Source organism: Engystomops pustulosus, chromosome 6 (genome assembly GCF_040894005.1).
Source record: "Engystomops pustulosus chromosome 6, aEngPut4.maternal, whole genome shotgun sequence".
In the NCBI taxonomy this organism is placed as follows: domain Eukaryota; kingdom Metazoa; phylum Chordata; class Amphibia; order Anura; family Leptodactylidae; genus Engystomops; species Engystomops pustulosus.
The window spans coordinates 158,552,045-158,578,903 of NC_092416.1; the positions used below are offsets into that span (position 1 = coordinate 158,552,045).

General features: G+C 43.0%; 1 protein-coding gene across 2 annotated transcripts in view; it reads right to left on the reverse strand.

The window, feature by feature from the left end:
• Positions 1 to 2,647: 2,647 nt before the first annotated feature.
• LOC140064815 (protein-glutamine gamma-glutamyltransferase E-like) overlaps positions 2,648 to 26,859 on the reverse strand; it is a 36,667-nt gene continuing 12,455 nt past the window's right edge. The window contains exons 6-14 of one of the 2 annotated variants that reach the window (XM_072112058.1): positions 25,151 to 25,325; positions 23,601 to 23,736; positions 22,760 to 22,863; positions 22,120 to 22,362; positions 20,963 to 21,277; positions 7,291 to 7,353; positions 6,098 to 6,255; positions 4,170 to 4,303; positions 2,648 to 3,310 (exon numbers count right to left, since the gene is read on the reverse strand). In XM_072112058.1, the coding sequence (XP_071968159.1) occupies positions 3,157 to 3,310; positions 4,170 to 4,303; positions 6,098 to 6,255; positions 7,291 to 7,353; positions 20,963 to 21,277; positions 22,120 to 22,362; positions 22,760 to 22,863; positions 23,601 to 23,736; positions 25,151 to 25,325 (1,482 nt within the window). In that variant the 3' untranslated portion in view covers positions 2,648 to 3,156. The remainder of the gene's footprint in view (positions 3,311 to 4,169; positions 4,304 to 6,097; positions 6,256 to 7,290; positions 7,354 to 20,962; positions 21,278 to 22,119; positions 22,363 to 22,759; positions 22,864 to 23,600; positions 23,737 to 25,150; positions 25,326 to 26,859) is intronic. The other variant, XM_072112059.1, reaches the window with a different exon arrangement.

The window sequence follows — 26,859 nt, forward strand, 5'->3', positions numbered from 1 at the left end:
GTTTAGTTTATTTGATATATTTGTAACACTTTGCTGTTCAGAGGGTTAATATTTCTAACGTAAACCAACACCATTGATGGAGAGATTTTTAAACTGTGGTCATGCAACATTGCGCGTAGATCAAGACTAAGGCTCATTGCTGAAACGCGTCGATCTGTTTGTTGCGTTACATTTGGAGAAGAATTCAAACTTCCAAGTGCTTGATCTATTTTTCTTTTTACAGTGGCAGGATAGGGATGTGGATCTGGCTAAAAGTATTGAATATAGTACTTATAGTCCTCATGATTGACCAATGAAAATAAATGGCCAATCATTATATCTATAATAAGAAAGAGTTTAATAATGAGTTTATTTCCTTAGGCTAATCATCTACCAATCAAAGTATAACTACACTGCCATGTATGCAGTCACTGGGGGTCATTTATCTTATCTCTGTTTTGGCTAGTTTTTGCCTGTTCTTTTTTTCCTCACTTGTGTAATTTATTTATTTTTTTTTTTCAGATCTCTTTTTGAGACATTTGTTACAAATGTCGCAAAAATGCTGCACAAGTGTTTTGAGACAGTTCTTTCCATTTTTAAAGTTTTCCTTAAAGGGGTATTACCACAAAGACAAGTTCCTTATATGTACTCAAAATAACAAAATAACACATTCTCTAATTCACTGTTATTAACAAAAATGCAGCATTTCACAGATATAATTCCAACCTTTCCTATCAGTCCTGGTGTAGACAATTTCAGTTGCCCCTAGACACAACCCTGTAACTTCTGACTCAGGGTTAGGCCGCCATCTTAATTTTCTTTGTGAGATCTGGAAAAAAAAAACATTTTACACAAGGAAAAAGTGAGATTGAAAAGTTATCAAAGAAGCAGAAAAAAGACAGGCAAAAACTTGCCAAAACAAACAGAGATAAGATAAATGACCCCCAATGACCGCATACATGGCAGTGTAGTTATACTTTGATGAAAAGATGATTAGCCTACAGACTATAAGTACTATATTCAATACTTTTAGCTAGATCCACATCCCTATCCTGCCACTGTAAAAAGAAAAATAGATCCAGCACTTGGAAGCTCGAATTCTTCTCCAAATTTACTTTTTAAAAAACACCCTCACATGGGCAAAATGTAACGCAACAAACAGATCAACACGTTTCGGTAATGAGCCTTAATCTTGATATAAGAGCAATGTTTCATGACCATAGTTTAAAAAATTGGTTTCCGGTGGGTGGAACTTGTCCCACGAGAAAATATTAACCCTCTGAACAGCAAAGTGTTACAAATACATAAAATAAACTAAACCAACATCAAATGCTAAAAAACAGGGAGAGAAATTTGTACAAATAAAATACAAGCTTGGTGCAACTTTATGCAACTTCTCACGTCTGCAGAAAACAAGAGAATGAGACCCTGGCCAAGTTCTGCTCCTGTAATAACTTACATTTATGCCTGAAACTCACATCCAAAATGGGGTTTACACGCCTTAGGGCTCATTTACTTACCCGGTCCAGTCGCGATCCCGGCGAGGAATCGGGTCTGCGGGCATTCACTAGATCATGCGCCCAATATCCAGCAGGTGTTGCTGCTGCGCCGAGGTCCGTCGGAGTTCACCTTCTTCTTCCTCGTGCATGTGAGTGCAACAAAATATTTTGGGTTGTCCGATGGCCACGCCCCCCAATTTCTGTCGCATGAAATCGGGCACCGATGTGCTTAAGATGTGTGAGTTATAAGCTGCCCTAATTTGCCCTGACGCTTTGTGTTCTCTCTTGAAGTAAAACTAGTGATCAGTAACTCAAGTAATTCAGCAAATTAAGTGAGATGTCTACATGTAAATCCACTGAGATCATCATAATCTTTATGTACAGGATCTATATGGTGGCAAGTCTGGAATATTTCCTCACATTGAAGAAGATGATGCATGGAATAAGTAGTGGAAACCAGCAGTGACAAATTTACATGAAGTATATACTCCGTGCTGTGTGGGGGTGCTCATCATATATAGACAATTAACTGAGGCTATAGAGCAGTGGTAGCGAGCCTATGGCACGGGTGCCAGAGGTGGCACTCAGAGCCCTCTCTGTGGGCACCCAGGCATTCACCCCATCACAGAGTTTGCCAGATATGACTCAAGGCTTTCTCCCGTGGTCCAATACAGCCCAGGACGTGCCATGCTCCATGCTATTTTAAAGCAACATCCTTGGCTGCCAGGAGGAGCGGGAAGGTGTGGATAGAGATGGATTGTCATTTGAGCTCCTGCTCTGGGTCCCCTGATTCTTCCTCTTCAGGGGACTCTGGAGGGAAGCTACAATCCAAATTCCTCCATCATCTTTCTATTGTATTGGTAAACTCAGGACCAATACAATTAAAGATGTGATAATGCAGGGATAAATAAGTTACTGCTTAAATTGTCATGTTGGCACTTTGCGACATGTAAGTGGGTTTTGGTTGTAGCTTGGGTGCTCTGTCTCCAAAAGGTTTGCCATCACTGCTATAGAGTATTATGCATCTGCAGGGGTTAGATTATTCTCCTTTACTCCATTCTCACTCTCATATGTAATGTTTTGGGCAATTTTCCAAAAAGTAAACCTGTCCTTTTCACATCTCCCTGAGATTAGTAAAATATTCCTCTCAGAATAAATGAAACAATTAATGATCATCTAAGTTTTTATTGAAATTTTGAGAAGAAACATTAAACAGGTGTTGACTCTTTGGATACATATGAAAACGGTGAAATGCACATAGAAGAAGAAAACATTGATATATAATCATCATCTTTATCTTACTGTAAGTTAAAGGGGTTTTTCATGTATAGTGTTAATGACATCCACAGGATTTGTCATAGATACATGATAGATGTGGGTCCGACCTTTCGGACCTGTAACAATCTTGAAAATGTGGGTACACTGATCTCCCTGTAGTCAAACTGAATTGGAAGTTGGCAGTGGTCAATTCTGAGAATGAATATTTGATATTTGTTATTAAATGAATCCAGAAATCAAACACATGTGCAATGTTTATAGCTTTAAATTAATATTAAAATTATATCATATAAACTATCATCTCTATATAACAAGCAGATAGGTAGCATATCAGTGTTGTAAGATTCAAGTCCAGATTCTGGATATCACATGTCCACCCAGAATCACAGGTTAGTTACTATTATGAGCTGTTTGTCACATCCATGGATAGGAAACTCTTGACATCAATAAACTTGTCACATTTGAAGTTCACCAGTAGTTTCTTTTCTCCCAACACAAAAGGGTTAATGTCCAAAGTGACCTTCATTGTCTGATCAGGTTCCACAACATCAAAACTGCAGGAACAAAAAACATTGGACTATTACTCAAAACAATCTGCAACCAAATCATAAAAAAATCTAAAAACAGATTTGATAAGATTTGGAAGTACCAAGCATCTAATGCATAATGCATCACTTGACTCTTACTAAATTGGGATGTTGGATTGGGATGTTGGTGGCAACATAAGTTGTCACCAAGGGGCTTAGCTCCTTCCCTCCCCTCCATATGCATGATAATATAAACAAAAAAATATTTATGGGATTCTGAAATTGCTATTGTCCAATGAAGCAGTCCATGGGCACCAATCATATATTTGGCCAGACTAATGTTTTGTCAATCAGAGACTACAATGTTGCCATGACCCAACTGTGGCCACTCTTTCAGAAGACCTCTTAGCATACAGTCCACGATATAGACAGTATTCTAGCTGAACTGGAACAGTTTGGCAGCTGTAGTTAATGGTAATGGTTGGTCATACCAAGAGAACTAGCAACAATATCCTCTCATTGAGGAAATTTTTCCAAAATGTACTTATTTATGGCTTAAGCCTCTTTCAACTGACCATAATGGGGGTCATGATGTGACGGCACAATTTGCACCCAGTTGCGGGGAGAGGTAAGTACACATGTCCTTTTTTGAGCATATTTGCGTTGTGACCACTCATCTTTCAATCTTACCCCTTGTGCTGACCTGGGATCCAATTTTGGGCGAGCAAATGGCCATATGAATGTTGCCTTATCTTGAGCTAGATGAGCTGCTTCAGGGGTAACATGGACACTGCAGATTGTATGCAGCAATCGGCTTCAGACACTGTACTCTCTGATGATATCAGCTAATTACTGTACGGCTTCTTTGTCTGGCTCCAGGACTTACCTTTTCATTACTTGACTTTTTATTAAGCCGCTGCCCTCAGCTGTCACTACACAGTTCCTCACCGGAGTAGATAATGGATTAGTAAATTGGACCTCAACAGTCACTGGCTTACCCAACACAGCTGGTCCTAAAACCTGAAAGAAGAGGATAGAGGTGTTTTCTGATTTTTTTTTTCCACATTTTCCATATACACATGCATACACTTTCTTATTTTTACAGGCAGTATTGAATTAAGAGATATAGATCCGTGCAGAGAGCTCGGGAGGAAAGTGATCTACAGGTGTTGAGTCATGTTGTGTTTGGGCTGTATAAGGACTTGCATCTACCAAAGGATCTTCTCATATGACGGGTTATCTAAGTTATCTACAGGATGAGGTATCTGAAGTATCTGAAGTTTGGAGGCCAGCAAACAGAGATCATGAAAATGAAGGTTTACAAGTGTTCCAAGTGTTATACATGAATGGATCCAACAGTGAAAGACTATATAGACAAGATAGATGAAGAAAAGTAATGACTGTATACAAATATTCCAGCACACCCTTCCCACTTTTTTAGATGTTGCTTGTGTTTCCTGAGCACAAACCTTCCCTTTGTTGTTACAGTATATCATAAATCTAAAAGAAATCAGGTCCAGCTCCAACAACACAACATCACAACATCTTTACTGGGGAAATTGCCATAGTGCAGGTCACTGAATCGTGGCTACATATGGTCCATATGTAGCCACTCACTCTCCCCGCCTGTCTCTCTGTCACTCACTCTCCCTGCCTGTCTCTCTGTTGTTGAAGCTAGACCTTATTTCTTTTGGATTTAACAGCATAGTGACCCTCTAATTATTATGGGCAAACTCAAAGGTGCCTGAGGCACTGATCAACTTTTTTTTCTGGTCAGCACCACAAGACACCCAATTTAATTTTCCTCCATTTGGCTGAGCAAGGTTGGATGGTACCGCTGCCTTGTAGTTATTTATGGTTTATTACACTGTGTTGCACTGTTTTGTATATTTGTTTATTACATGTAAGTGTACATGGACATCTGGTACAGGAGAGCTATTGTAATTTATTTAACTACAACCCCCTAGAAGAGAGAACCCACATTTATGTGAAGGACATCACAAGGTGGAATGTTGTTGGTTAGTGGAGTGTCAGAGTGGTGATAGGGAGGGAAAGAGATACTGATTCAGCCCTTGTCTCAGGGACATCTTGTAAAACAACATGGCAGAGCTGTATCTGATTCACCTAGCTCTACATTTAGGGGTGTATCTCAGGAAATAATCTAGGGCCTACAGGCCACATCTTAAGTCAGCCTTACCTATGCCCAGCCTGCTACCATGTTCTGTGCTGTAGCTGTTGTTTCCTGGACCGGAATAAGGAATTATGAGTTTGACCCAATGGTCTCCACATAGGCCATCCTGGGCCTCCCCTGTACCATCAACTGGGACTGTTATTACCAGAGAGTGCCCCAGGGAGATCATTATAGCCATGTGGCCTACTTTAACATCAACCAAGACAATGCCATTGTTACAACTCTGCTAGGGCTCAGACCAAAACCAGTCAAATCCAGAGCTTTAACTCCCTGAACCCTGTAAGTGCCTAGAGGTCATGTTCAGGAAACATGTACTTTTGTTCTCAGGGAATATAGGCCACCACCAGAGGTTTCTGGCATTGGTTCACTCTACATTTCCCACTCAAAACATGTCAACTTTCAGCTAAACAAATCATGTTCATGCATGAAGATATTGAGAAGACTAAGTGTTGTTTGGCCATCCACTATCTAAAAGCTCCCATGGACATAAGATAGAATGGCAACTATTGTTCCCAACTAGGATAGTATAGGTCTATAGGATATAATATACTGTAGTACAGGATTTGTGATCAACGGTAGTTTGACACCTGGGAGGAGCTTAGCTACAAGAGCAGATTCTTTACCTTTGTAATGAGTGGTGGTTTCTTGAGGACTATGTTTTTTTCTACAAAAAGATCTCCCCAGTCTTCGACCTGACATACCGTCGTCACGTTAATTATATTGTCTGTAGTTAAAAGATTCTCATATTGGGAATATGCAATCTTTATAGGGATTTCCTTCTCTGTAAAAAAAAAAAATACATGAGAAAATACAGTATTTTATAACTTTACCATGTGGCTGTATATACATATATGATTAATTTCCATGTTATATGGACATATATAAGTGTTGTGTATGTATGTTATATATATTTACCACTATATTTAATCTGCTGCGAATTTTAATGTGCACAGCAGCATTGAAATTACATGAGTTTCAAAGTTATTAAAACCCGGAGAGAATTTACCGCATGGATTCCACAAGGAAATTCCACTCCGGATGCTTATTGTTCACCCGATAGGTGGCAGAAATGGCAGACAATGAAGGCAACCTTGTTCGATTTATTTTGTCTCTAAAAACATTAGGAGGATTTCTCATTAGCGAGAATACTTGTGCTAGTGTTTTAGAATGTCTAAGTGTCGCAAACAAAGTCTCATATTTTTGCTCAAATCGGCAGTTGAGACAATTCTGAGACATTTGTTCACCATAACACTGACTGACTGACTACAATTCTCCCCCCATTATCTGTTGGCAGAGAATTACCTTCTGTGCTGTTCCAAATAAAGACTGTATGGAACTGACTATTCATATTGTGATGATTGCAAAAACGGCCAATTGGGCACAAGGGGCAATCATCCGGAACCAATTATTCTTAATTAATTACTCATAGTTGCCTTCCTTGTGGGCCTTGTCATAAAAATGTGTCACAAAATTTTCATACAAAAATTAAAATTGGTATTATAGGTACAGTTAAAGGGGAAATTCTTAATAGGTTAAGACATCCTTCACCATAATTACCCCTATGATCCCTACAGTGGTTAAACCCTATCGGTGCAGACCTCCAGAAGCCTATACCTTTAATTTTTGTAGAATATTGTAGATTTTTCCCCTTTAAGGTCCTATAAGAAGTGATTAATCAGAACTGTGGATCACAATTTAGAAGTAATTCATAATTTTTGATTCATTCTACTAATTCAGTGAATTATATTCCGATTTGGATGAATTGATTTTATTTTTTCTTTCATAGAGATTACATTTGAAAGAATAAGAAACTTACCAAACTTTTTCTTTCTTTTGCTTGGAATGCAGGATAAACAAGCGGGCATTGCCCGCCCATTACCTATCATAGGATAAGGAAGTTATTGGCTGTCACATCAACCTTTCAATTATTCTACCAAGTTTTCTACTTTGCATGGTTTTAAGTTACACAGACAGTATGATGACAAATATTTTAATCATTCTATATTTGTGTTGCCTTCTGACCAAAGGAAATGAAAATTTCAGGAAAAGTTATATTTTCTGGTTCCTTAATGTCTACAGGCAGCAGCTGTAAGTGTTGTGAAGCCAATGATATTAAGTTTCTGTTGTGGAGTATTGTTCAACGAGTTTCTCTGCACTTTTCTTCGTAAAGTATGGGTGACCCATTGCATCCACCATGAGATTTTGCCAATGTTCAGCTTCCATCTTAGTTCCATGAATGTTCTCAAGAATTCTTGCGAGAACTTGCTTGGAAATCCTTAGCCACTGATCGCTCGTGTCTTGGGTCGATGCTGGTAATAGGAGTAAAATGTTATTTTCCTTTAAACAAAAGTCGACTCCACATACTTAGCACCTTCACAGGTAGCAGAAATGTACAGCTTGGAAATAGAAGTTCCCAATAAGCCATCTAGAGCACACCATTGACTTTCCTGATATCAAAGTCAAAAAGCCTTAGGTGATAGAAGCAAGATAATAGCTGCGAATATTGGCCAAACGCTTCCAAAGCACCAATCACGACACAGTCCTACTAGAACTGATACTAGAAGTCATGCATTTTTACCTGTGCTTGAAAGATGCACAATCCTTCATCCATGTCTTCCATGATTTCAAATAATTCCAAAAAGATAATTAGGACTTTTGAACTTCGACATTGTCCAACTTCATGCCCCTAAGTCTAACTCACGAATGTACATGCAGTTGTAAATCATATAAAAGAAAAAATACCTTGTGGGAAATCATATCAAGAATTATGAGATGCTTGGAGGCAACATATTTATTGTTAACATTAAATATGGCCGCCTTGTCCCATCTATTGGTCGGATGTCTTCAGTCGTATTGATGTTTCTCACCATAAAAAAATTCTTCTGCTTTGCATTCAAATCAACAAAAAAGAATAGTTGTGTATAGTATAATTGTAGAGAGAAAAAATGTCCCTTAATCACTGCTATATTTATGAAGTCAATGCCGCACAACTATAGAGGGTCTTTGAGAAGGCCCCGAGACCTTTCTACCACATATTAAAAACCTCAGAATTGAAATTAAATTCATGGGAAGTGAATTATCATGGTCATCATTGTGATTGTGCTGGGTCTCCAAAAATAGTAACAATGACCACTGAACGGGTTTGGTGGTGGAAAGGGCTTTCTCTCTCTCAAATTCCTCACTTGGAATACCAACACACGGTACAGGAGGTTGGTCAGCCAGGGGTCTATCATGATATCATATATAATATATGTTATATCAAAGAGTTTAAAGAAAGACTTACATAAATGAAAGTGTGCAAAAGTAATAAAGCAAAAAAAATATTTAGCATATCTTTCAAGACACCAACCAATAAAATAAAAAAAAAAAATGTTGCAAAACTATATTCACAACAAACAAAATCTCAATTAATGCAATTTTTGATATTCTTCAGGAAAGATTTTTTTCTTTTTTTTTAAATGTTGAATGTTGAATAAGAGCAGCCTGATTATTAAGGGAGTTAAAGGGGTTGCCCCAAAATTAATGTTGGGCCCCTTACACACAAGCGAGTATGATGCGTTTAGCTCTCATCACACTCAACTTGTGCTGGCGGGAACGTCCACTGAGCAATGACACTGGAATGAACTCAACGGGGGTCATTTACTAAGGGCCCGATTCGCGTTTTCCTGACGTGTTACTCAAATATTTCCAATTTGCGCCGATTGTACCTGAATTGCCCTGGGATTTTGGCGCACGTGATCGGATTGTGGCGCATCGGCGCCGGCATACACGCGACGGAAATGGGGGGGCCTGGCCGAACTAAAACCTGACGGATTCGAAAAAAACGCCGCATTTAAAAAAAAAATTGTGTCGCGAAAATTTCACTCACCTTCAACCAGGATAGGCTGGTGTATTTCGAGGCATTCCAGCGAACTTCAGCGCAGCAGCTCCACCTAGTGGACGGCGGAGGAACTACCATCATAAATCCCGGCCGGACCCGATTCCAGCGCAGAGAACGAGCCGATGGATCGCGAATGGGCCGGGTAAGTAAATCTGCCCCAACGTGTCAGTGATCGGGATGGTCGTTCCAGCCAGCACAAGCTGCAAGTGTGATGCCAGTTAAATGCCTCACACTCTCTCATGTGATAACCATGTAATAATGGATGTGGTCAGATCACTGGGATCCCTAATGATCAAACAAACAATGTTTTCATCATGTATAATCTTAGGACAACTCCAAACATGACCAATGTTTGTAAAAAAGAATCCAGGTCGATATCTCAATCTACCATGTAAAAGCTATCTACAAGTCCACAATTTAACCATTCATGATGTCCTCGATGATGTCATCTCCTGTATGTGCAACCATTGCTGCTTATATAACTGAATGACGGACTTCTTCTGTAGTGAATTGTCTGTGATCTTGCATTGAAGGTTTTCTTCTCCTGGATTTTTCTGCTTCCGACCAAACACTCGTTTTACGGTCCACTTACACATCTTAACGGTCTTTAACATTTATTTAAAATTGTGTAAAAATATCTTTTTATCATTTATGTCATTTGAGCACAACAAAAAGTATCAAAAATAGTGGGTTTCCATTTTTAATCTTCGATGAACATTTCTACAGAAGATCAGGATTCTGGCCCATGAAGTCCTAGTCTACTTCTTCTCTCTGTTTCCATCACTGCAGCTTGTGAGTATAGAACATCCCCCAGAACACATCCTTCATTAACATTGGCAAAGTGTGTAAATTTTGGTTTATATGATATATGGTCACTGTGTGCTGCCTTAAGATATTAAGGGAAATCATTTCCAATGTTCAGAATGGCATATATGCATATATAACCAGTGTCAAATAGTTTTGAATAGTCTTAATAGTTTAGCAGCACATATTTTACCTTCTTTAAATTATGAAAAGATACCATACAATATAATAGATACAAGCATTAAACAAATATGAAACATTTTTAATAAATACCATGCCACATGCCCCCTAACATTCAGCTCTTCATGTCATGTGACCATGGTGGGGTCATCTATGGTTCTTTGCCCAGTAAAATTAGCATCTACCCCATGTATGCATCTGCTTACATAAAATCACAACATGCTGCCATGGAATTACACTCCTCCCCATCCTCCATGGAGGCATGCTGTGATTTCATGTGATCAGATACATACATGGGGTAGATGTTAACGTTGTTTGGTAAAGTAAATGTTATTGGGTAAAAGATCTTAGGTGACATCACCCTAGTCACATGACATGGAGTGCTGAATGATTTAACATAGCTTTCAACGTTCCAACAAGGCATTGTGTAAAACATTTTTCTAGCACTGATAATAAGTTAGCATAGTTGTATATGTCTGAAGTTGAATATTGGCAGACAGTCCCTAAGTACTAGTTCCCTACAGCTGCATGACTTACTTGTTCCCATCAATCAGGAACAAGTAGACAAAGCAATGCAAGTAAAATTAAATATGTAGGACTCCATTGACATCATCTGGCTCACCCTAGGTGATTTGAATATAAGTTTACATAAGTTTATAAGTGATTTGCATAAAAGTTTGCAAATGGAGAGGACTGAGCCCTCTCCATATGCAGCGGTTGCCACCTTTTATTATATAGCTGACATTTGCTGTGGTCAGTGCTGGCACCTAACAGATTTGCTGCTGGGCGTTGCTATTTTTAAGTGTTCGTCCTCCATGACATTGCACAATGACAGCTGGGGGCCTGTCATTAGAATTTCTGTATTACAGTCTGTCTCAGACAGTAATATAGGAGCAGGATATCTACAATTTACAGCAAAACAGTTGTATGGTAGTATATTGTGTAGGTGATCAGACCCCCCTAGGGTTCACGTATAGAGATGAGCGAGCACTAAAATGCTCGGGTACTCGTTATTCGAGACGAACTTTTCCCGATGCTCGAGTGCTCGTTTCGAGTAACGAGCCCCATTGAAGTCAATGGGAGACTCGAGCATTTTTCAAGGGGACCAAGGCTCTGCACAGGGAAGCTTGGCCAAACACCTGGGAACCTCAGAAAAGGATGGAAACACCACGGAAATGGACAGGAAACAGCAGGGGCAGCATGCATGGATGCCTCTGAGGCTGCTTAAATGCACCATTATGCCAAAATTATGGGCAACAGCATGGCCATGACAGAGTGACAGAATGAAGCTAGATAGCATCTAAAACATCCAATAATTGACCCTGACACTATAGGGGACGGCATGCAGAGGCAGCGGCAGCAGCGGAAGGCTAGAGAGTGGCATGGCGACATACCCTAAATGGACTCAGGCTTCAAACCAATGGGTAGCAGAGAGGAACCAAAGGAGGTGAGCAAGAAGCGCTCAAATAATATTGGTACATGATAAAAGTTTGCCAGTATATTTTGTGGATTACACAGCAGGGTGGCGACAAAGTTAACATGGAAGCCATGAAAACAATCCAAAATTCTGCCTGACACAGCTCGTTTGATAAGGGGACGATGTATGGAGGCAGTGAACTAGTAGTAGATTAAAGGTGCTGCAGTTAAAACTATGTTAGTTGGTTCTTGGCATGGAGCTGGCGCTCCGCTGCCAGGCGAGCTTTCGCCAATCCAAGCCCCTGTCTCTAGGCTACTCCCCAAACAGCACTTCTAAGAACCTTTCGGATAAGATCAAGTGTAGTAGCGTTCTTATAAGTTTGGGATATGGCGGGTGAGGGGAATGTAAACATCTGCGCAAGAAGCGCTGAAATAATATCCGTAAATGAAAAGAGTTTTCCAGTATATTTTGTGGCTTACACAGCAGGGTGGCGACAAAGCTAACAAGTTTGATGTGGAATGCCCTGCAATAGCTCTTGGGCGGTGTGCCTTTTATCACCTAGGCTCAGCAGTTTGAGCACCGCCTGCTGTCGCTTAGCAACGGCACTGCTGCTGTGCCTAGAGATACCGACTGATGGCGCCATGTCCACGGATGGTAATTCGGAGGAGGAGGAGGTGGAGGAGGGGTGGGAGGATTTGGAGGTATAGTAGGCCTTTGAGACCTGGACCGAGGTAGGCCCCGCAATCCTCTGCGTCGGCAGTATATAACCAGCCCCAGGGTCAGACTCGGTCCCAGCCTGCACCAAGTTAAGTGTAGTAGCGTTCTTATAAGTTTGGGATATGGCGGGTGAGGGGAATGTAAACAGATGCGCAAGAAGCGCATGATGCGCATGGAGCTGGCGCTCCGCTGCTAGGCGAGCTTTCGCCAATCCAAGCCCCTGTCTCTAGGCTACTCCCCAAACAGCACTTCTAAGAACCTTTTGTATAAGATCAAGTGTAGTAGCGTTCTTATAAGTTTAGGATATGGCGGGTGAGGGGAATGTAAACAGATGCGCAAGAAGCGCTGAAATAATATCCGTAAATGGTAAAAGTTTGCCAGTGTATTTTGTGGATAACACAGCAGGGTGGCGACAAGGTTAACAACTTTGATGTGGAATCCATGAAAACAACCCAAATTTCGGCCTGACAAACCTCGTTTGATAAAGGGACGATGTATGGAGGCAGCTATATGGACGACTTTTGGAGGTAGCAATGGAGACAACGTGTGGAGGCTGCTATGGAGACAATTCAATTTGGATAGTGCCTGTATGTGGCAGTCCAAAAAATTTTTCAAACCAGAGGAGCAGGTAGGTGGCCCTCCAGAAAAATGGAATAGATTGAGTGCCTGTATGTGGCAGTCCAAAAATTTTTTCAAACCAGAGGAGCAGGTAGGTGGCCCTCCAGAAAAATGGAATAGATTGAGTGCCTGTATGTGGCAGTCCAAAAAAGTTTTCAAACCAGAGGAGCAGGTAGGTGGCCCTCCAGAAAAATGGAATAGATTGAGTGCCTGTATGTGGCAGTCCAAAAAAGTTTTTAAACCAGAGGAGCAGGTAGGTGGCCCTCCAGAAAAATGGAATAGATTGAGTGCCTGTATGTGGCAGTCCAAAAAATTTTTTAAACCAGAGGAGCAGGTAGGTGGCCCTCCAGAAAAATGGAATAGATTGAGTGCCTGTATGTGGCAGTCCCAAAAAATTGTTTAAAACAGAGGACCGGAAAGGTGGCCCTCCAGAAAAATTGAATAGATTGAGTGCCTGTATGTGGCACTCCCAAAAATTGTTTAAAACAGAGGACCGTGTCGGTGGCCCTCCAGAAAAATTAAATGCATAAAGTACTATACCTAGAGCCAGTGGGCCCTGTCAAAAAACAGCCAGTTTCCTCTGCTTTACTGTAGAAAGAGGAGGAGAAGGAGGAAAATGAGGAGGAGGAGGAGTGGATAAATTATTCAGGTTGAGCTTCCTTCACCTGCTGGAGATTTGAAATTAGGAGAAATCCATGCTTTATTCATCTTGATAAGCGTCAGCCTGTCAGCGCTGTCAGTCGACAGGCGTGTACGCTTATCGGTGATGATGCCACCAGCTGCACTGAAAACCCGCTCTGACAAGACGGTAGCGGCAGGGCAGGCAAGAACCTCCAAGGCGTAGAGTGCCAGTTCGTGCCACATGTCCAGCTTTGAAACCCAGTAGTTGTAGGGAGCTGTGTGATCATTTAGGACGATGGTATGGTCAGCTACGTACTCCCTCACCATCTTTCTGTAAAGATCAGCCCTACTCTGCCGAGACTGGGGACAGGTGACAGTGTCTTGCTGGGGTGACATAAAGCTGGCAAAAGCCTTGTAAAGCGTACCCTTGCCAGTGCTGGACAAGCTGCCTGCTCGCCTACTCTCCCTCGCTACTTGTCCCGCAGAACTACGCACTCTGCCGCTAGCGCTGTCAGAAGGGAAATACTGTTTCAGCTTGTGCACCAGGGCCTGCTGGTATTCATGCATTCTCACACTCCTTTCCTCTCCAGGGATGAGAGTGGAAAGATTTTGCTTGTACCGTGGGTCCAGGAGAGTGAACACCCAGTAATCGGTGCTGGAATAAATTCTTTGAACGCGAGGGTCACGGGATAGGCAGCCTAGCATGAAATCTGCCATATGCGCCAGAGTACCAACGCGTAAGAATTCACTCCCCTCACTGGCCTGACTGTCCATTTCCTCCTCCTCCAACTCCTCTTCTTCTGCCCATACACGCTCAACAGTGTAGGACTCAACAATGGTCCCCTCTTGTGTCTCGCCAACATTCTTCTCCTCTTCCTCCTCATCCTCCTCCACCTCCACCTCCTCCGATGTGCGCTGAGAAACAGACCTAAGGGTGCTTTGGCTATCAACAAGGGAATCTTCTTCCCCTGTCTCTTGTGAGGAGCGCAAAGCTTCTGACTTCATGCTGACCAGAGAGTTTTTCAACAGGCCAAGCAGCGGGATGGTGAGGCTGATGATGGCGGCATCGCCACGGACCATCTGTGTTGACTCCTCAAAGTTACTCAGCACCTGACAGATATCAGACATCCACGTCCACTCCTCATTGTAGACTTGAGGAAGCTGACTGACCTGACTACCAGTTCTGGTGGAAGTTGACATCTGGCAGTCTACAATCGCTCGGCGCTGCTGGTAAACTCTGGATAACATGGTCAGTGTTGAATTCCACCTCGTGGGCACGTCGCACAACAGTCGGTGAGCGGGCAGTTGGAGGCGGCGCTGCGCTGCCCTGAGAGTGGCAGCATCTGTGCTGGACTTCCTGAAATGCGCACAGATGCGGCGCACCTTCGTGAGCAAATCAGACAGATTGGGGTATGTCTTGAGGAAACGCTGAACTATCAGATTTAACACATGGGCAAGGCATGGCACATGTGTCAGTCTGCCGAGTTGCAGAGCCGCCACCAGGTTACGGCCGTTGTCACACACAACCATGCCTGGCTTCAGGTTCAGCGGTGCCAGCCACAGATCAGTCTGCGCCGTGATGCCCTGTAATAGTTCTTGGGCGGTGTGCCTTTTATCGCCTAGGCTCAGCAGTTTGAGCACCGCCTGCTGTCGCTTAGCGACGGCACTGCTGCTGTGCCTAGAGCTACCGACTGATGGCGCCATGCCCACGGATGGTCGTTCGGAGGAGGAGGTGGAGGAGGGGTGGGAGGAGGAGGAGGCATAGTAGGCCTCAAACACCTGGACCGAGGTAGGCCCCGCAATCCTCGGCGTCGGCAGTATATGACCAGCCGCAGGGTCACACTCGGTCCCAGCCTCCACCAAGTTAACCCAATGTGCCGTCAGAGATATATAGTGGCCCTGCCCGGCAGCACTCGTCCACGTGTCCGTGGTCAGGTGGACCTTGTCAGAAACGGCGTTGGTCAGGGCACGGATTATGTTGTCTGACACGTGCTGGTGCAGGGCTGGGACGGCACATCGGGAAAAGTAGTGGCGGCTGGGGACCGAATACCGAGGGGCGGCCGCTGCCATGAGGCTGCGAAAGGCCTCGGTCTCTACTAGCCTATAGGGCAGCATCTCCAGGCTTAGCAATCTGGAGATGTGCACATTAAGGGCTTCGGCGTGCGGGTGGGTTGCACTATATTTGCGTTTCCGCTCCAGCGTCTGGGGTATGGAGAGCTGAACGCTGGTGGATGCTGTGGAGGATCGTGGAGGTGACGATGGGGTTTCTGTGGCAGGGTCCTGGGCAGGGGGCTGACTATCAGCTGACACAGGGGAAGGAGCAGTGGTGTGCACGGCCGGAGGTGAACGCGCTTGTTGCCACTGAGTGGGGTGTTTAGCATTCATATGCCTGCGCATACTGGTGGTAGTTAAGCTAGTAGTGGTGGAACCCCTGCTGATCCTGGTTTGGCAAATGTGGCACACCACAGTCCGTCGGTCATCCGGTGTTTCCTTAAAGAACCTCCAGACTTCTGAAAATCTAGCCCTCGCCGCAGGAGCCCTCGCCACGGGAGCTTCACTAGTTGACACATTTGGCGCTGATGCACCAGCTCTGGCCCTGCCTCTCCGTCTGGCCCCACCACTGCCTCTTCCAACCTGTTCTGGTCGAGGACTCTCCTCCGTCTCAGAAGCACTGTGTTCACCCGGCCTCTCAACCCAGCTTGGGTCTGTCACCTCATCATCCTCCGATCCCTCAGTCTGCTCCCCCCTCGGACTTCCTGCCCTGACAACAACTTCCCCACTGTCTGACAACCGTGTCTCCTCATCGTCGGACACCTCTTTACACACTTCTTCCACTACGTCAACAAGGTCATGATCACCCACAGACTGCGACTGGTGGAAAACCTGGGCATCGGAAAATTGCTCATCAGCAACCGGACAAGTGGTTTGTGACTGTGGGAAGGGTCCAGAAAACAGTTCCTCAGAGTATGCCGGTTCAAATGGCAAATTTTGCTGGGAGGGGGCAGACTGGGGGGGAGGAGGCTGAGGTGCAGGAGCTGGAGGAGTGCTGATTTCGGTGACATGGGTGGACTGCGTGGAAGACTGACTGGTGGACAAATTGCTCGAAGCATTGTCGGCAATCCACGACATCACCTGTTCGCACTGTTCTGGCCTCAACAGTGCTCTACCACGATTCCCAGTAACTTCAGACATGAACCTAGGGAGTGTAGCTCTGCGGCGTTCCCCTGCTCCCTCATAAGCAGGTGGTGTCTCACCCCGCCCAGGACCACGGCCTCTGACCCCTGCAGTAGTTGGACGCCCACGTCCCCGCCCTCGTCCTCTACCCCTAGCCCTCGGGTTAAACATTTTGAAAATGAGAGTTATAACTTGTATTTTTTTTTTAACTTTTTTTTTTTTTTTTTTTTTTTTTTTTGTGTTTTTTAGTTTTTAAAACCAAACGATGCTATCCTATTGCTATGGCTATTTTCTAGCCAAGTATTACAGCACACTACTATGCCAGATGAGATGACGCTGAGTTATGAAAAAAATAAACGTAAAATAAAAAAGGAAATGGCAGACTGTGCCTAGTTGAAATACAACCCCGGGCCCTAATAAATTTTCCCACTTCGGTCTTTGCGATGGATATGTGCGTCACTAAAACACAGTGGTCGCAAGTCTGACTCCAAATTGCTCCCAATTTGATAGTAGATGCACTGCAGCAAGTACAGCCACCAGCAGATCAACCAGAAATCAAATATATATAACGCTACTGTAGGCGTAATTAAGACGTTTGTATTCTCCTATGGCTATTTTCTAGCCAAGTATTACAGCACACTACTATGCCAGATGAGATGACGCTGAGTTATGAAAAAAATAAACGTAAAATAAAAAGAAACTGGCAGACTGTGCCTAATTGAAATACAACCCCGGGCCCTAATAAATTTTCCCACTTCGGTCTTTGCGATGGATATGTGCGTCACTAAAACACAGTGGTCGCAAGTCTGACTCCAAATTGCTCCCAATTTGATAGTAGATGCACTGCAGCAAGTACAGCCACCAGCAGATCAACCAGAAATCAAATATATATAACGCTACTGTAGGCGTAATTAAGACGTTTGTATTCTCCTATGGCTATTTTCTAGCCAAGTATTACAGCACACTACTATGCCAGATGAGATGACGCTGAGTTATGAAAAAAATAAACGTAAAATAAAAAGAAACTGGCAGACTGTGCCTAATTGAAATACAACCCCGGGCCCTAATAAATTTTCCCACTTCGGTCTTTGCGATGGATATGTGCGTCACTAAAACACAGTGGTCGCAAGTCTGACTCCAAATTGCTCCCAATTTGATAGTAGATGCACTGCAGCAAGTACAGCCACCAGCAGATCAACCAGAAATCAAATATATATAACGCTACTGTAGGCGTAATTAAGACGTTTGTATTCTCCTATGGCTATTTTCTAGCCAAGTATTACAGCACACTACTATGCCAGATGAGATGACGCTGAGTTATGAAAAAAATAAACGTAAAATAAAAAGAAACTGGCAGACTGTGCCTAATTCTACTCAAACCCCTAATAAATTTTCCCACTTTGGTGTTTGAGGTGGATATGTGTGTCACTAAGAGCTAAACACAACGGTAGCAAGTCCCCCTGCTAATTCCTCACAATATGGTACTAGCTGCAAATAAAAAAAAAAAAAAATTATAACGTTATTGTAGCCCTAAGAAGGGCTGTTGGGTTCTTTTAGAATCACTCCTGCCTAACAGTAAGCTAATAGAACACCCTAACGCTTTCCCTGAGCAGCAGCAGCTCTCTCCCTAGCGGCATCCAGACAGAGAATGATCCGAGCAGCGCGGGCAGCGGCTAGTCTATCCCAGGGTCACCTGATCTGGCCAGCCAACCACTGCTATCTACGTGTAAGGGTACCACGTCATGCTGGGTGGAGTGCAGAGTCTCCTGGCTTGTGATTGGCTCTGTTTCTGGCCGCCAAAAAGCAAAACGGCGGGAGCTGCCATTTTCTCGAGCGGGCGAAATACTCGTCCAAGCAACGAGCAGTTACGAGTACGCTAATGCTCGATCGAGCATCAAGCTCGGACGAGTATGTTCGCTCATCTCTATTCACGTACCCTAGGGGGGTCTGAACTTAAAGTAAAAATAAAGTTTTAAACGATATGTAGAAAATGTTAAAAAATAAATTCAAATCACTCCTTTTCCATAGAACACATACAAAAAAAAACAAGTAAAATCATAAACATGTCAAAATGTCATATATAATAAAACATAAAGACAATTATTCCGGGCGATGAACCCCGTAGCAGAAAATAGCGCCTAAATGCCCGAATCAACACTCTTTTGCCATTTTGCCTCCAATAGGAAATTTTAATAAAAAGTGATCAAAAGGTTTTTCAAAATGGAATCAATGAAAACATCATCCAAGCGACTAGACCTTACACAGCTCCGTACACGAAGCAAAGCATTTAAAAAATAAATCCCATCAGAATATGACAGAACTATTTTTTGGGCAATTCTACAACCTTTGGATTTTTTTTCCTAGTACATGACACAGAATATTAAACATTGCCGCTAGAAAACAAAAATTTGTCTCACAGATAACTAGCCATAATATAGCTTTGTTAACAAAAAAATCCATACGTTACAGCTTGTGGAGTGAAAAATGTTGTTAAGAGGGACTGATTGGTCCCTTATTGAAGCAGGACAGTAGTTTTAATAAATTGCCTGTATTTATCTTTTGACTTAGCTCTTAGAAGGCTTTGGGGTCAGTGGTCAACATGCACATATAATGAACAAGCTTCCGATGATCCACTACCAGTAGAAATCAAGCTCAAACGGGTCCCACAGTTTTGTTAAAAGAACTCTACATTCACAGCTTATTCATTTAATAATGTCTGGTGAAGGGCTTGAAGGGAGGACTCATCTTCATTGTCGTCTTAGAACCTCGCTAGAGTCTAGAGTCCATCTCCAGGTGCAGCAGTGAAAACTTTGTGCAAAAGAGACATCAAATACCACGCAGAATTTGTATGCGCAAGGCTACATTCACACGACCGTCAAGGGGACTAATGTACGGCCGCAAGCTTCTGGCCGTAGATATGTCCACCTTTGACCGCAATGGCCACAGGGAGCGATACGGCACCTCACACATGTGGCACTGTACTGCTCCGTACAAGAGAAAAAGATTGGACATGTCCTATCTTTCCCCGTGTGTATAGCCTGTATGCCGTGCATGTCTATGGAGAGGGTATGGGGTCACCCCTCCTCCTCTCCATGCAACCGGACGTATGCCACTCCAGCTATGGCCCAGCGGGCATATGTTTGTGTGAATCCAGCCTAATGGTGAACCATATCTTATCTTGCTTGAGCCTAGAAGGATCCTAGAGCCTTCTTTCACCTGTAAGTTCAGGTTTTTGCACTAATGTTGTAATCATTTACATGTATCATTACAGTCACACATGTTTCATTCAGTTCCATTTTAGTAGCATTTTTTTTTTACAATGAGTTTATTTGTAATGGTCTACCAACTGGCCTCCATACACATAGGTGATTATAATCTGTGTACAGCAATGAAAATGTTCTGGTACTATCTAAATAGTAATGGGAGTAATGTTTGCTTCTCCAAAGTTATTTTTGCACAAAGTTTACATTTTCCCCAAATGTATGTTTCCGGTTCCCAACTTTTTGGTATTTATTATATGGACAGGTCCGTTGTTTTTCTTTATACCTCTTTGTGGATTTGAACAGGAAATTGAGCACTTACCTCTGTACTTCTCCCTGTTTTCCCACCCAGTTACAGCTGATCACAGGGAGCCCCCAGAGCTCGACATTTTGGATTAATCTTATTGTATAGGAACCACCATGTTCCAGCTAATTACAGGGAGTACTCAAAGTTAAAAATTTGCATTCGTTTAATGGCCTAAGAGCCATTCTAAGATCTATTTCACACGGCCGATGTTGCTCCATAAATCAGGGACCACATTGTCCTGTTTCACGGACCAACCACAGTGTCCAGCATGGGACACCTGACCACAGTAGTGTGAAAACGCCCTAATCCTCTATAGTCGGGAAGTAAGAGTTCTCAATTAAGGCCGCCCTGTAGGCGTGTGGAGACTTATAGCCATGGATGATCCCCTAGAGGATTCTGGGAAAATATGCAAATCATTTTTCCAGGGTGAGTGGTTTTACAAACCCTTTATAAGGAGACAACCCTTTAACCCCATGCAAGTGTAAAATATCAGTAAGTGGTTACCAGTACCTTCATTTGGGCTGAGATGTACATTCACAGACTGATTGAAGATCTTTCGTCTCACGGCCTTATTGTATTTAATGGCAGCTGCACAGATATTGACTGTCACATTCCTGCTTTTTGATGTTAAATTCTTCAGAGTCAGGATTGCATCGATGTCATCTCCAACCCTGGGTGATCCAGAAACTGATATCACCCCAGAAACTTCAGATTCACGTTTTGGGGCTGCGGAGGGTTGTCCTTCTGCAGAGAATGCTACAAATCCTGAACTCCTGCCAGTCAATCGCAGAGCTCTGTTATGTACCTCATTCTGTTCTGATGAACCTGAAGATATAGAGAATATTAGTACTTTTCTGCTCTACAACTTTGCTTTTACCCATGGCTCACTTGTTGTCAACAATATAGTTTACATTACAAATATATTTGCTATTACTTTCAATGATATGTAATGTTTTCAATGTCGAGTTAACATTTGCTTCTTCTGAAGATTTGAGACCATCGCTCCAACTTCCTGTCCAACTGTTTTAGGGGCTAAAGATAATAATGACCTGTCCTCATGATAGGACATCAAAGTCAATATTGTAACGGCCCAAAACCTGGCAATCTCACTGATCATTCACTAGTGCAATTACTAACACTTAAAGGAACACTCCAGTCACAGCTGATTCATTGAATTCTACCTTTGTGGAGGCCTGAAGGGAGGAGCAGGACTCTCGGTTCTAGCAAGGTTCTAGGAATACAATGAAAATGAATCCTGCTCCTCCCTTCAGCTCCTGAAGCAAGTATTGTTCAATAAATTAGCTTTAACTGGATGGTATCCTTAAAGAAAGTTGTGACTCTAGCTCCATTGTCTGTGTAGTGGCAGTACTTGTCATTGCAGCTTATCTCCCTTACTCTGCCGTAATTAAGGAGAAGTGTTCAGTTCTATCTGCCTCCTACTGCTAGCAACTTTGGGTACTCCAGTTCTCTGGCACGGGTTAGGCCTCAGAACATCACTTGTTCTCTAGCCCAGCCAACAGCGTAAATTACCAAATACCCCAATGATGCTAGAAGCAGGAGCCATAGCAGGCCTAGTACACTTTCTTTTATTGGGGGTACAACTGCCTTAGCCACAAAGGGGTTTACCAGGAATTCCCTTTAATTATAATTTAGCAAAAATACTTTACCTTCACCATACTTGTATTCACTCGTGATGTCACTGTAGTCATCTTTCCCTACAGTCTTTGTGCAGATTAAATATCCAACTTTTGTCTTATCTGTTTCTCCAACAGTTTTTCTTCCATTTGGTTGTACGACCACCTTAACCACATCCGCATTTACTTCTGAATACACAAAGCCGGTATCATATTTTTTATCCACCTCTCCGTCTTTTACTGCACGTTGAGATGTGGGGCCCAGTTGGAAAGTACCTACAAATAGAAATCTGGATCATCTACATATAATAATGAATTGTTATAGTTCTTTTCATGTCATATCACATTATGTGTAATATTTCATTTCAGACCAAGATGACAGGTGTCTTTGGCTCATTGTTGGAACCGGACTTTATGTGCCAACCAGCTCAAAATGCTACATCTCATCTGCTGCCTAATAAAGTGAAATAGATGGACATGCCTGAAGGTGAAAGGAATGGTTCGGTAGGAGTAGAATGTTGTAGCCCATCCCATACAAAACAAGACACTAGGCAACAAGTTAGACTTCATGACTTGCATGGAGTAGAAATTGGACGCTACAGCTGGATTGTGACCACCATGGCTAAAGCACCTATACTTTGCATTTCTTAATGATGTTTAGTCCTTTTTTTACCATCACTCATCTCTTGTGGAGTTGAATCAATGATTTGCCATCCATTGTAATGAGATCCAAGATCACTCCGATTGAACCAGCTTTCATTCCAACAGTGGAAATTCCTACAAAAGATCATGTGTTATCATCTAGAAATAGACATTTTTGTTTATCAGCACCCATAATCATCTAAATAAATGTAATTTTAGGATAGTAAGGAACAAATACAAATGTTTTGGTGCTATAGAACCCATGATAGAGGCATCAGAAGCGGGTTCTGATCTTCTCATTTGAGTTTGGGGTTTGGGTGTGCCCCCCACAACCCAGACATATTGGCGGATTGGCTGTTAATACCCCTACCAAGTAGCCACGGCTGGGAGAGACCAGGGGTGTAGATGAGTGGGAAGTTCGATATCTTCTCATCTATCATCACTTTGCAACGCACTTTTTTCCAATTTCAATGGTAAAATGGCTTGCACAGTTATTTTAGTAGTGGGTGCACTGTGATTGTGTTGCACGTGACCCTTTTATTTGTCGTAGCTGCGCTGGCTACCATGCAACACAAATTAGGGGGCGTGCCGCCAGACAGTCCGACTAATTCAGAATGAGCGCGGGATATAACTTTCAAATTGTGCCTCAAGCCGTAGCACTAAAAAGATGAAACTCTGTCAGACCTGAGTGGGGAAGCATTCATGATATTGGGGGCATGATCTAAGTGAATCGCGGCACAGTGCATTAGAGTTGGACAATGCACTTTCTGTGAACTCCAGTGAAATTGTAAGTAAATGTTCCCCAAAGTGCTTAGAAAGTGGAGGCAATGTTTGTCATGTCGTGAGATGCTGTGTAGAAATACAGTACTCACCATATGCTATCATCACTTTCGTCTAAAGGCTCTCCATACGAGCTATAGTATTCTTCAATAGTTAAGTTGCCATTTGTGTCATGGGCAGAATTGTAGTTTGTAATCACTCGACACGGTATCCCAAGCGCTCTGCAGACTGACGAGAAAGACATGGTAGGAACTGCAGTAGTGGATTTTTGGGAAACAACAAAATTAAATCTGGGGGATCCAGATTTGCTCTAAATAATTCTTGTACTGTAGCTTTAATTTATATCAATGCCCCAAGGTGTTGATGTAGTCTAAAGCATGCAGGGTATTTCGAGTTTTCAATCTATTTTTTTTCTGATTCCTTAAAGGACACCTGTCACCAGGAGACCCCTTTTTAGCAACCCCCCTCCCCTGTCCCCATAGAGCATTGCTCATACACTGCTAAACATTTTATGTATGAAAAATATATTATATATTACCTGAATTACATGTGCTGTGTGACTAGTCTAGTCGCCCCCTGGGCATGGCTGAAGAGGAGTAGTTTCCCCCTACCCTTGGGTAACTGTTCCTCCGTGTGAGATTTTCAAAAGTATATTCCCGCCCCTCACCCGTCCTTCTCCGTCATTCTTACGCCCCTTGCACATGTCACCTACCCACATCCAGGAATTCTCACGGTCAGCATGTTTCGTACTGTGCGCAATCACGAGCAGATAAAGTGGTGCCGGCCGCAAGGTCCCCACATTTGTCTGCGCAAGTGCCACTCTACACTACTGACTCAGGTTGGCTACGTAGACAGTGAGGCGCCAGAAGCTACACAAACGATGTAGCTACTCCGAGTTGGCAGCGTAGTGTGGTCACCAGACTGGGTGATTATCTAGGGGTCAGGCTTGTTGAATTTCAACGTATCCAATATCTTAGATTTTAAACCAGATAGACCAATCCTAGCATCGATGTGTGTGAGGTTTGGAGGGGCTGAAACCAGAAACTCCTGCCTTATTAGGTGCACAGCTGTAGTCCCCATATCACCTCCAGTCTCTATATATATGGGAGGCACCATGGCTTAACAAGAGTGCGGAGAGAGGTGAGTATAAAAGTTTATTATTCTTACAGCCTTCCCAGCCATATATCTTTTTTTTTTTTAATTGTAGAACCCCTTTAAAGGGAACCATTCAGTGACTGGGACACATCTAAATAAAACATATGGATTTTTAGGTGGAATACTGTAGACCACAGGGCAAAATTTTGGGGAGGGCAATTCGGGGAGGATTGTTGCTCCTGATTACATCATCGGGGAGCATTTCTCCCAAAAATTCTAGTGCCAGGCAGGTCAGTGCAGGCCCGGGGCCATTTAAGTACTGCTTTTGACTTTGCTAGCAGACCTTAAAGAGCGAGCCCCCAAAATCGTTGTCTTCATCAACTGTGGCTGTTAACTACAGGGGAAGTTGAGTCAGACGCGAACATGAAAAGTTCGGTTCGGTTCAGAATTTGCGTCTCGTGTACGTGGTTCATGTAGTAGACATATGTCCTGTAGATATCCTGCATGCATCTCTATCCACTACTGATAGATTACAGCATCATATTACCTGTGCAGAGAACGCCAGCAAAAACCCAGCATTGCCCATATTTAACTGGCTGCCTTCGATCGTTCCATTGCTGAAGTATAAGAGTACTGCCATTCCAAGAACTGGGGTTTGTGCCTCCGGAGTAATCTTCACTCCAGTTTCCCTGCACCACACCATTATCATCTTTACTGTTTACCTGGAAGGGAGGAACATGAGATTTGTTGAGTTTAGGCCAGAAGAAGACTAAGGTCATCCTCGCTGTCAGTATAGCATCTCAGGGAGATTCTCATGTCACCAGACAGCCATAACATCAGAATTACAAAGAACAACAATTACCTACACATGACATTTATTGGCTCAGATACAACAGGAGAAAATCGAAAACTCGATTTTGATGTAGGTTTGTTATAGATAAATTATTATCTTATTAGAAGGGGCCATCACACATCCCAATATAGGGATAGTGGGGGATATTTATCAGGGTTTCTGTGCCACATCAGTGACATAGAAGCTCTGAAATAAGTGCAAATGCTAGCTTATAGCTAGCACTTGCGATTATTTTCCTCGATGTGCAGCTTCAGCCAGGGGGGGGGGGGTGAGGGGATAGGCGTGGCCAGTTAGGAGCCCACCTCCCGGCGGGAATGGCCGTTGCAGGGCTTTCCTGTCTCTGCGCCTACACACTCGCTGCAGCCAGCAAATTTTCAGATGTGAGAATTCGCCCGCTGCATATATTTCTACGCCTGGCCCCCGTCCAGTAAATATGACAGGTGTGAGAGGATCAATTAGCTAAGCATGCTACTAAAAAGCTTAACAAAATGTAAAAACATTGAAAAAGTGCTGTGCAGCCAATGCTTGCACCACTAATACCCGCCATCGGTGCTAGCACCAATAGCGGATATGAAGCCATAAAAATTTTAATCACCCACCTTTCCCTAGAACTCATAAAACATAATAAACAGTAAAAATCACAATCAAGTTAGGTATTGCAGTGTTTCTTAAAATTCCCAATCTAACAAAATATATAAACAGTTGTTCCCGGTGGTGAACCCCATAATGGAATTTTTTTTTCCCGTACACTTTTGTTTCATTTTTAAAATGTATTAAAACACAATAAATCTTACCACCTTGACTTTATCTTCCACACTCACCTTCCGGCGTTGACCACGGCTACTCTTCCCTTCAGCTCTTCATCTGTAACAAAGCGGGCAGAGACACGTCCATGTGCTTTGTCCGCCAGTGCCCACTATGATGCGGTGTTGCCACTGCTGACGTCATAGTGTGCACCGTTGGGAAGAGCTTTGTTACAGAGGAAGAGCTGAATGGAAGAGGAGCCCGCAGGGAGCATCGGGCAGTGCCGGAAGGTGAGTATAGCATTTTTTTATATACCCAGGGGCTGCATGGCCATACATGAATAGGGGGCGCTCAATGCAGGGCTTTCTATAGGGCATTTTATAAGTAGGGGGTAGGCTGCAGGGTATTTCATTACTAGGGGCTCTGCTGCAGGAAATTTCATTATTAGGGGCCCTGCTTCAAGGCATTTCATTACTCAGGGAGGCTGTGACCAATGTGTTTCCTACCATAGGCTTATACTCGAGCAAATAAGTTTTCCCAGTTATTTGTGGCAAAATATCGGGCCTCGGCTTACACTCTGGTTGACTTATACTTGAGTATATACTGTATATAAACCAAAGAATAAAACAGAGGTGTTATTTGGAGAACACAGTGAAAGT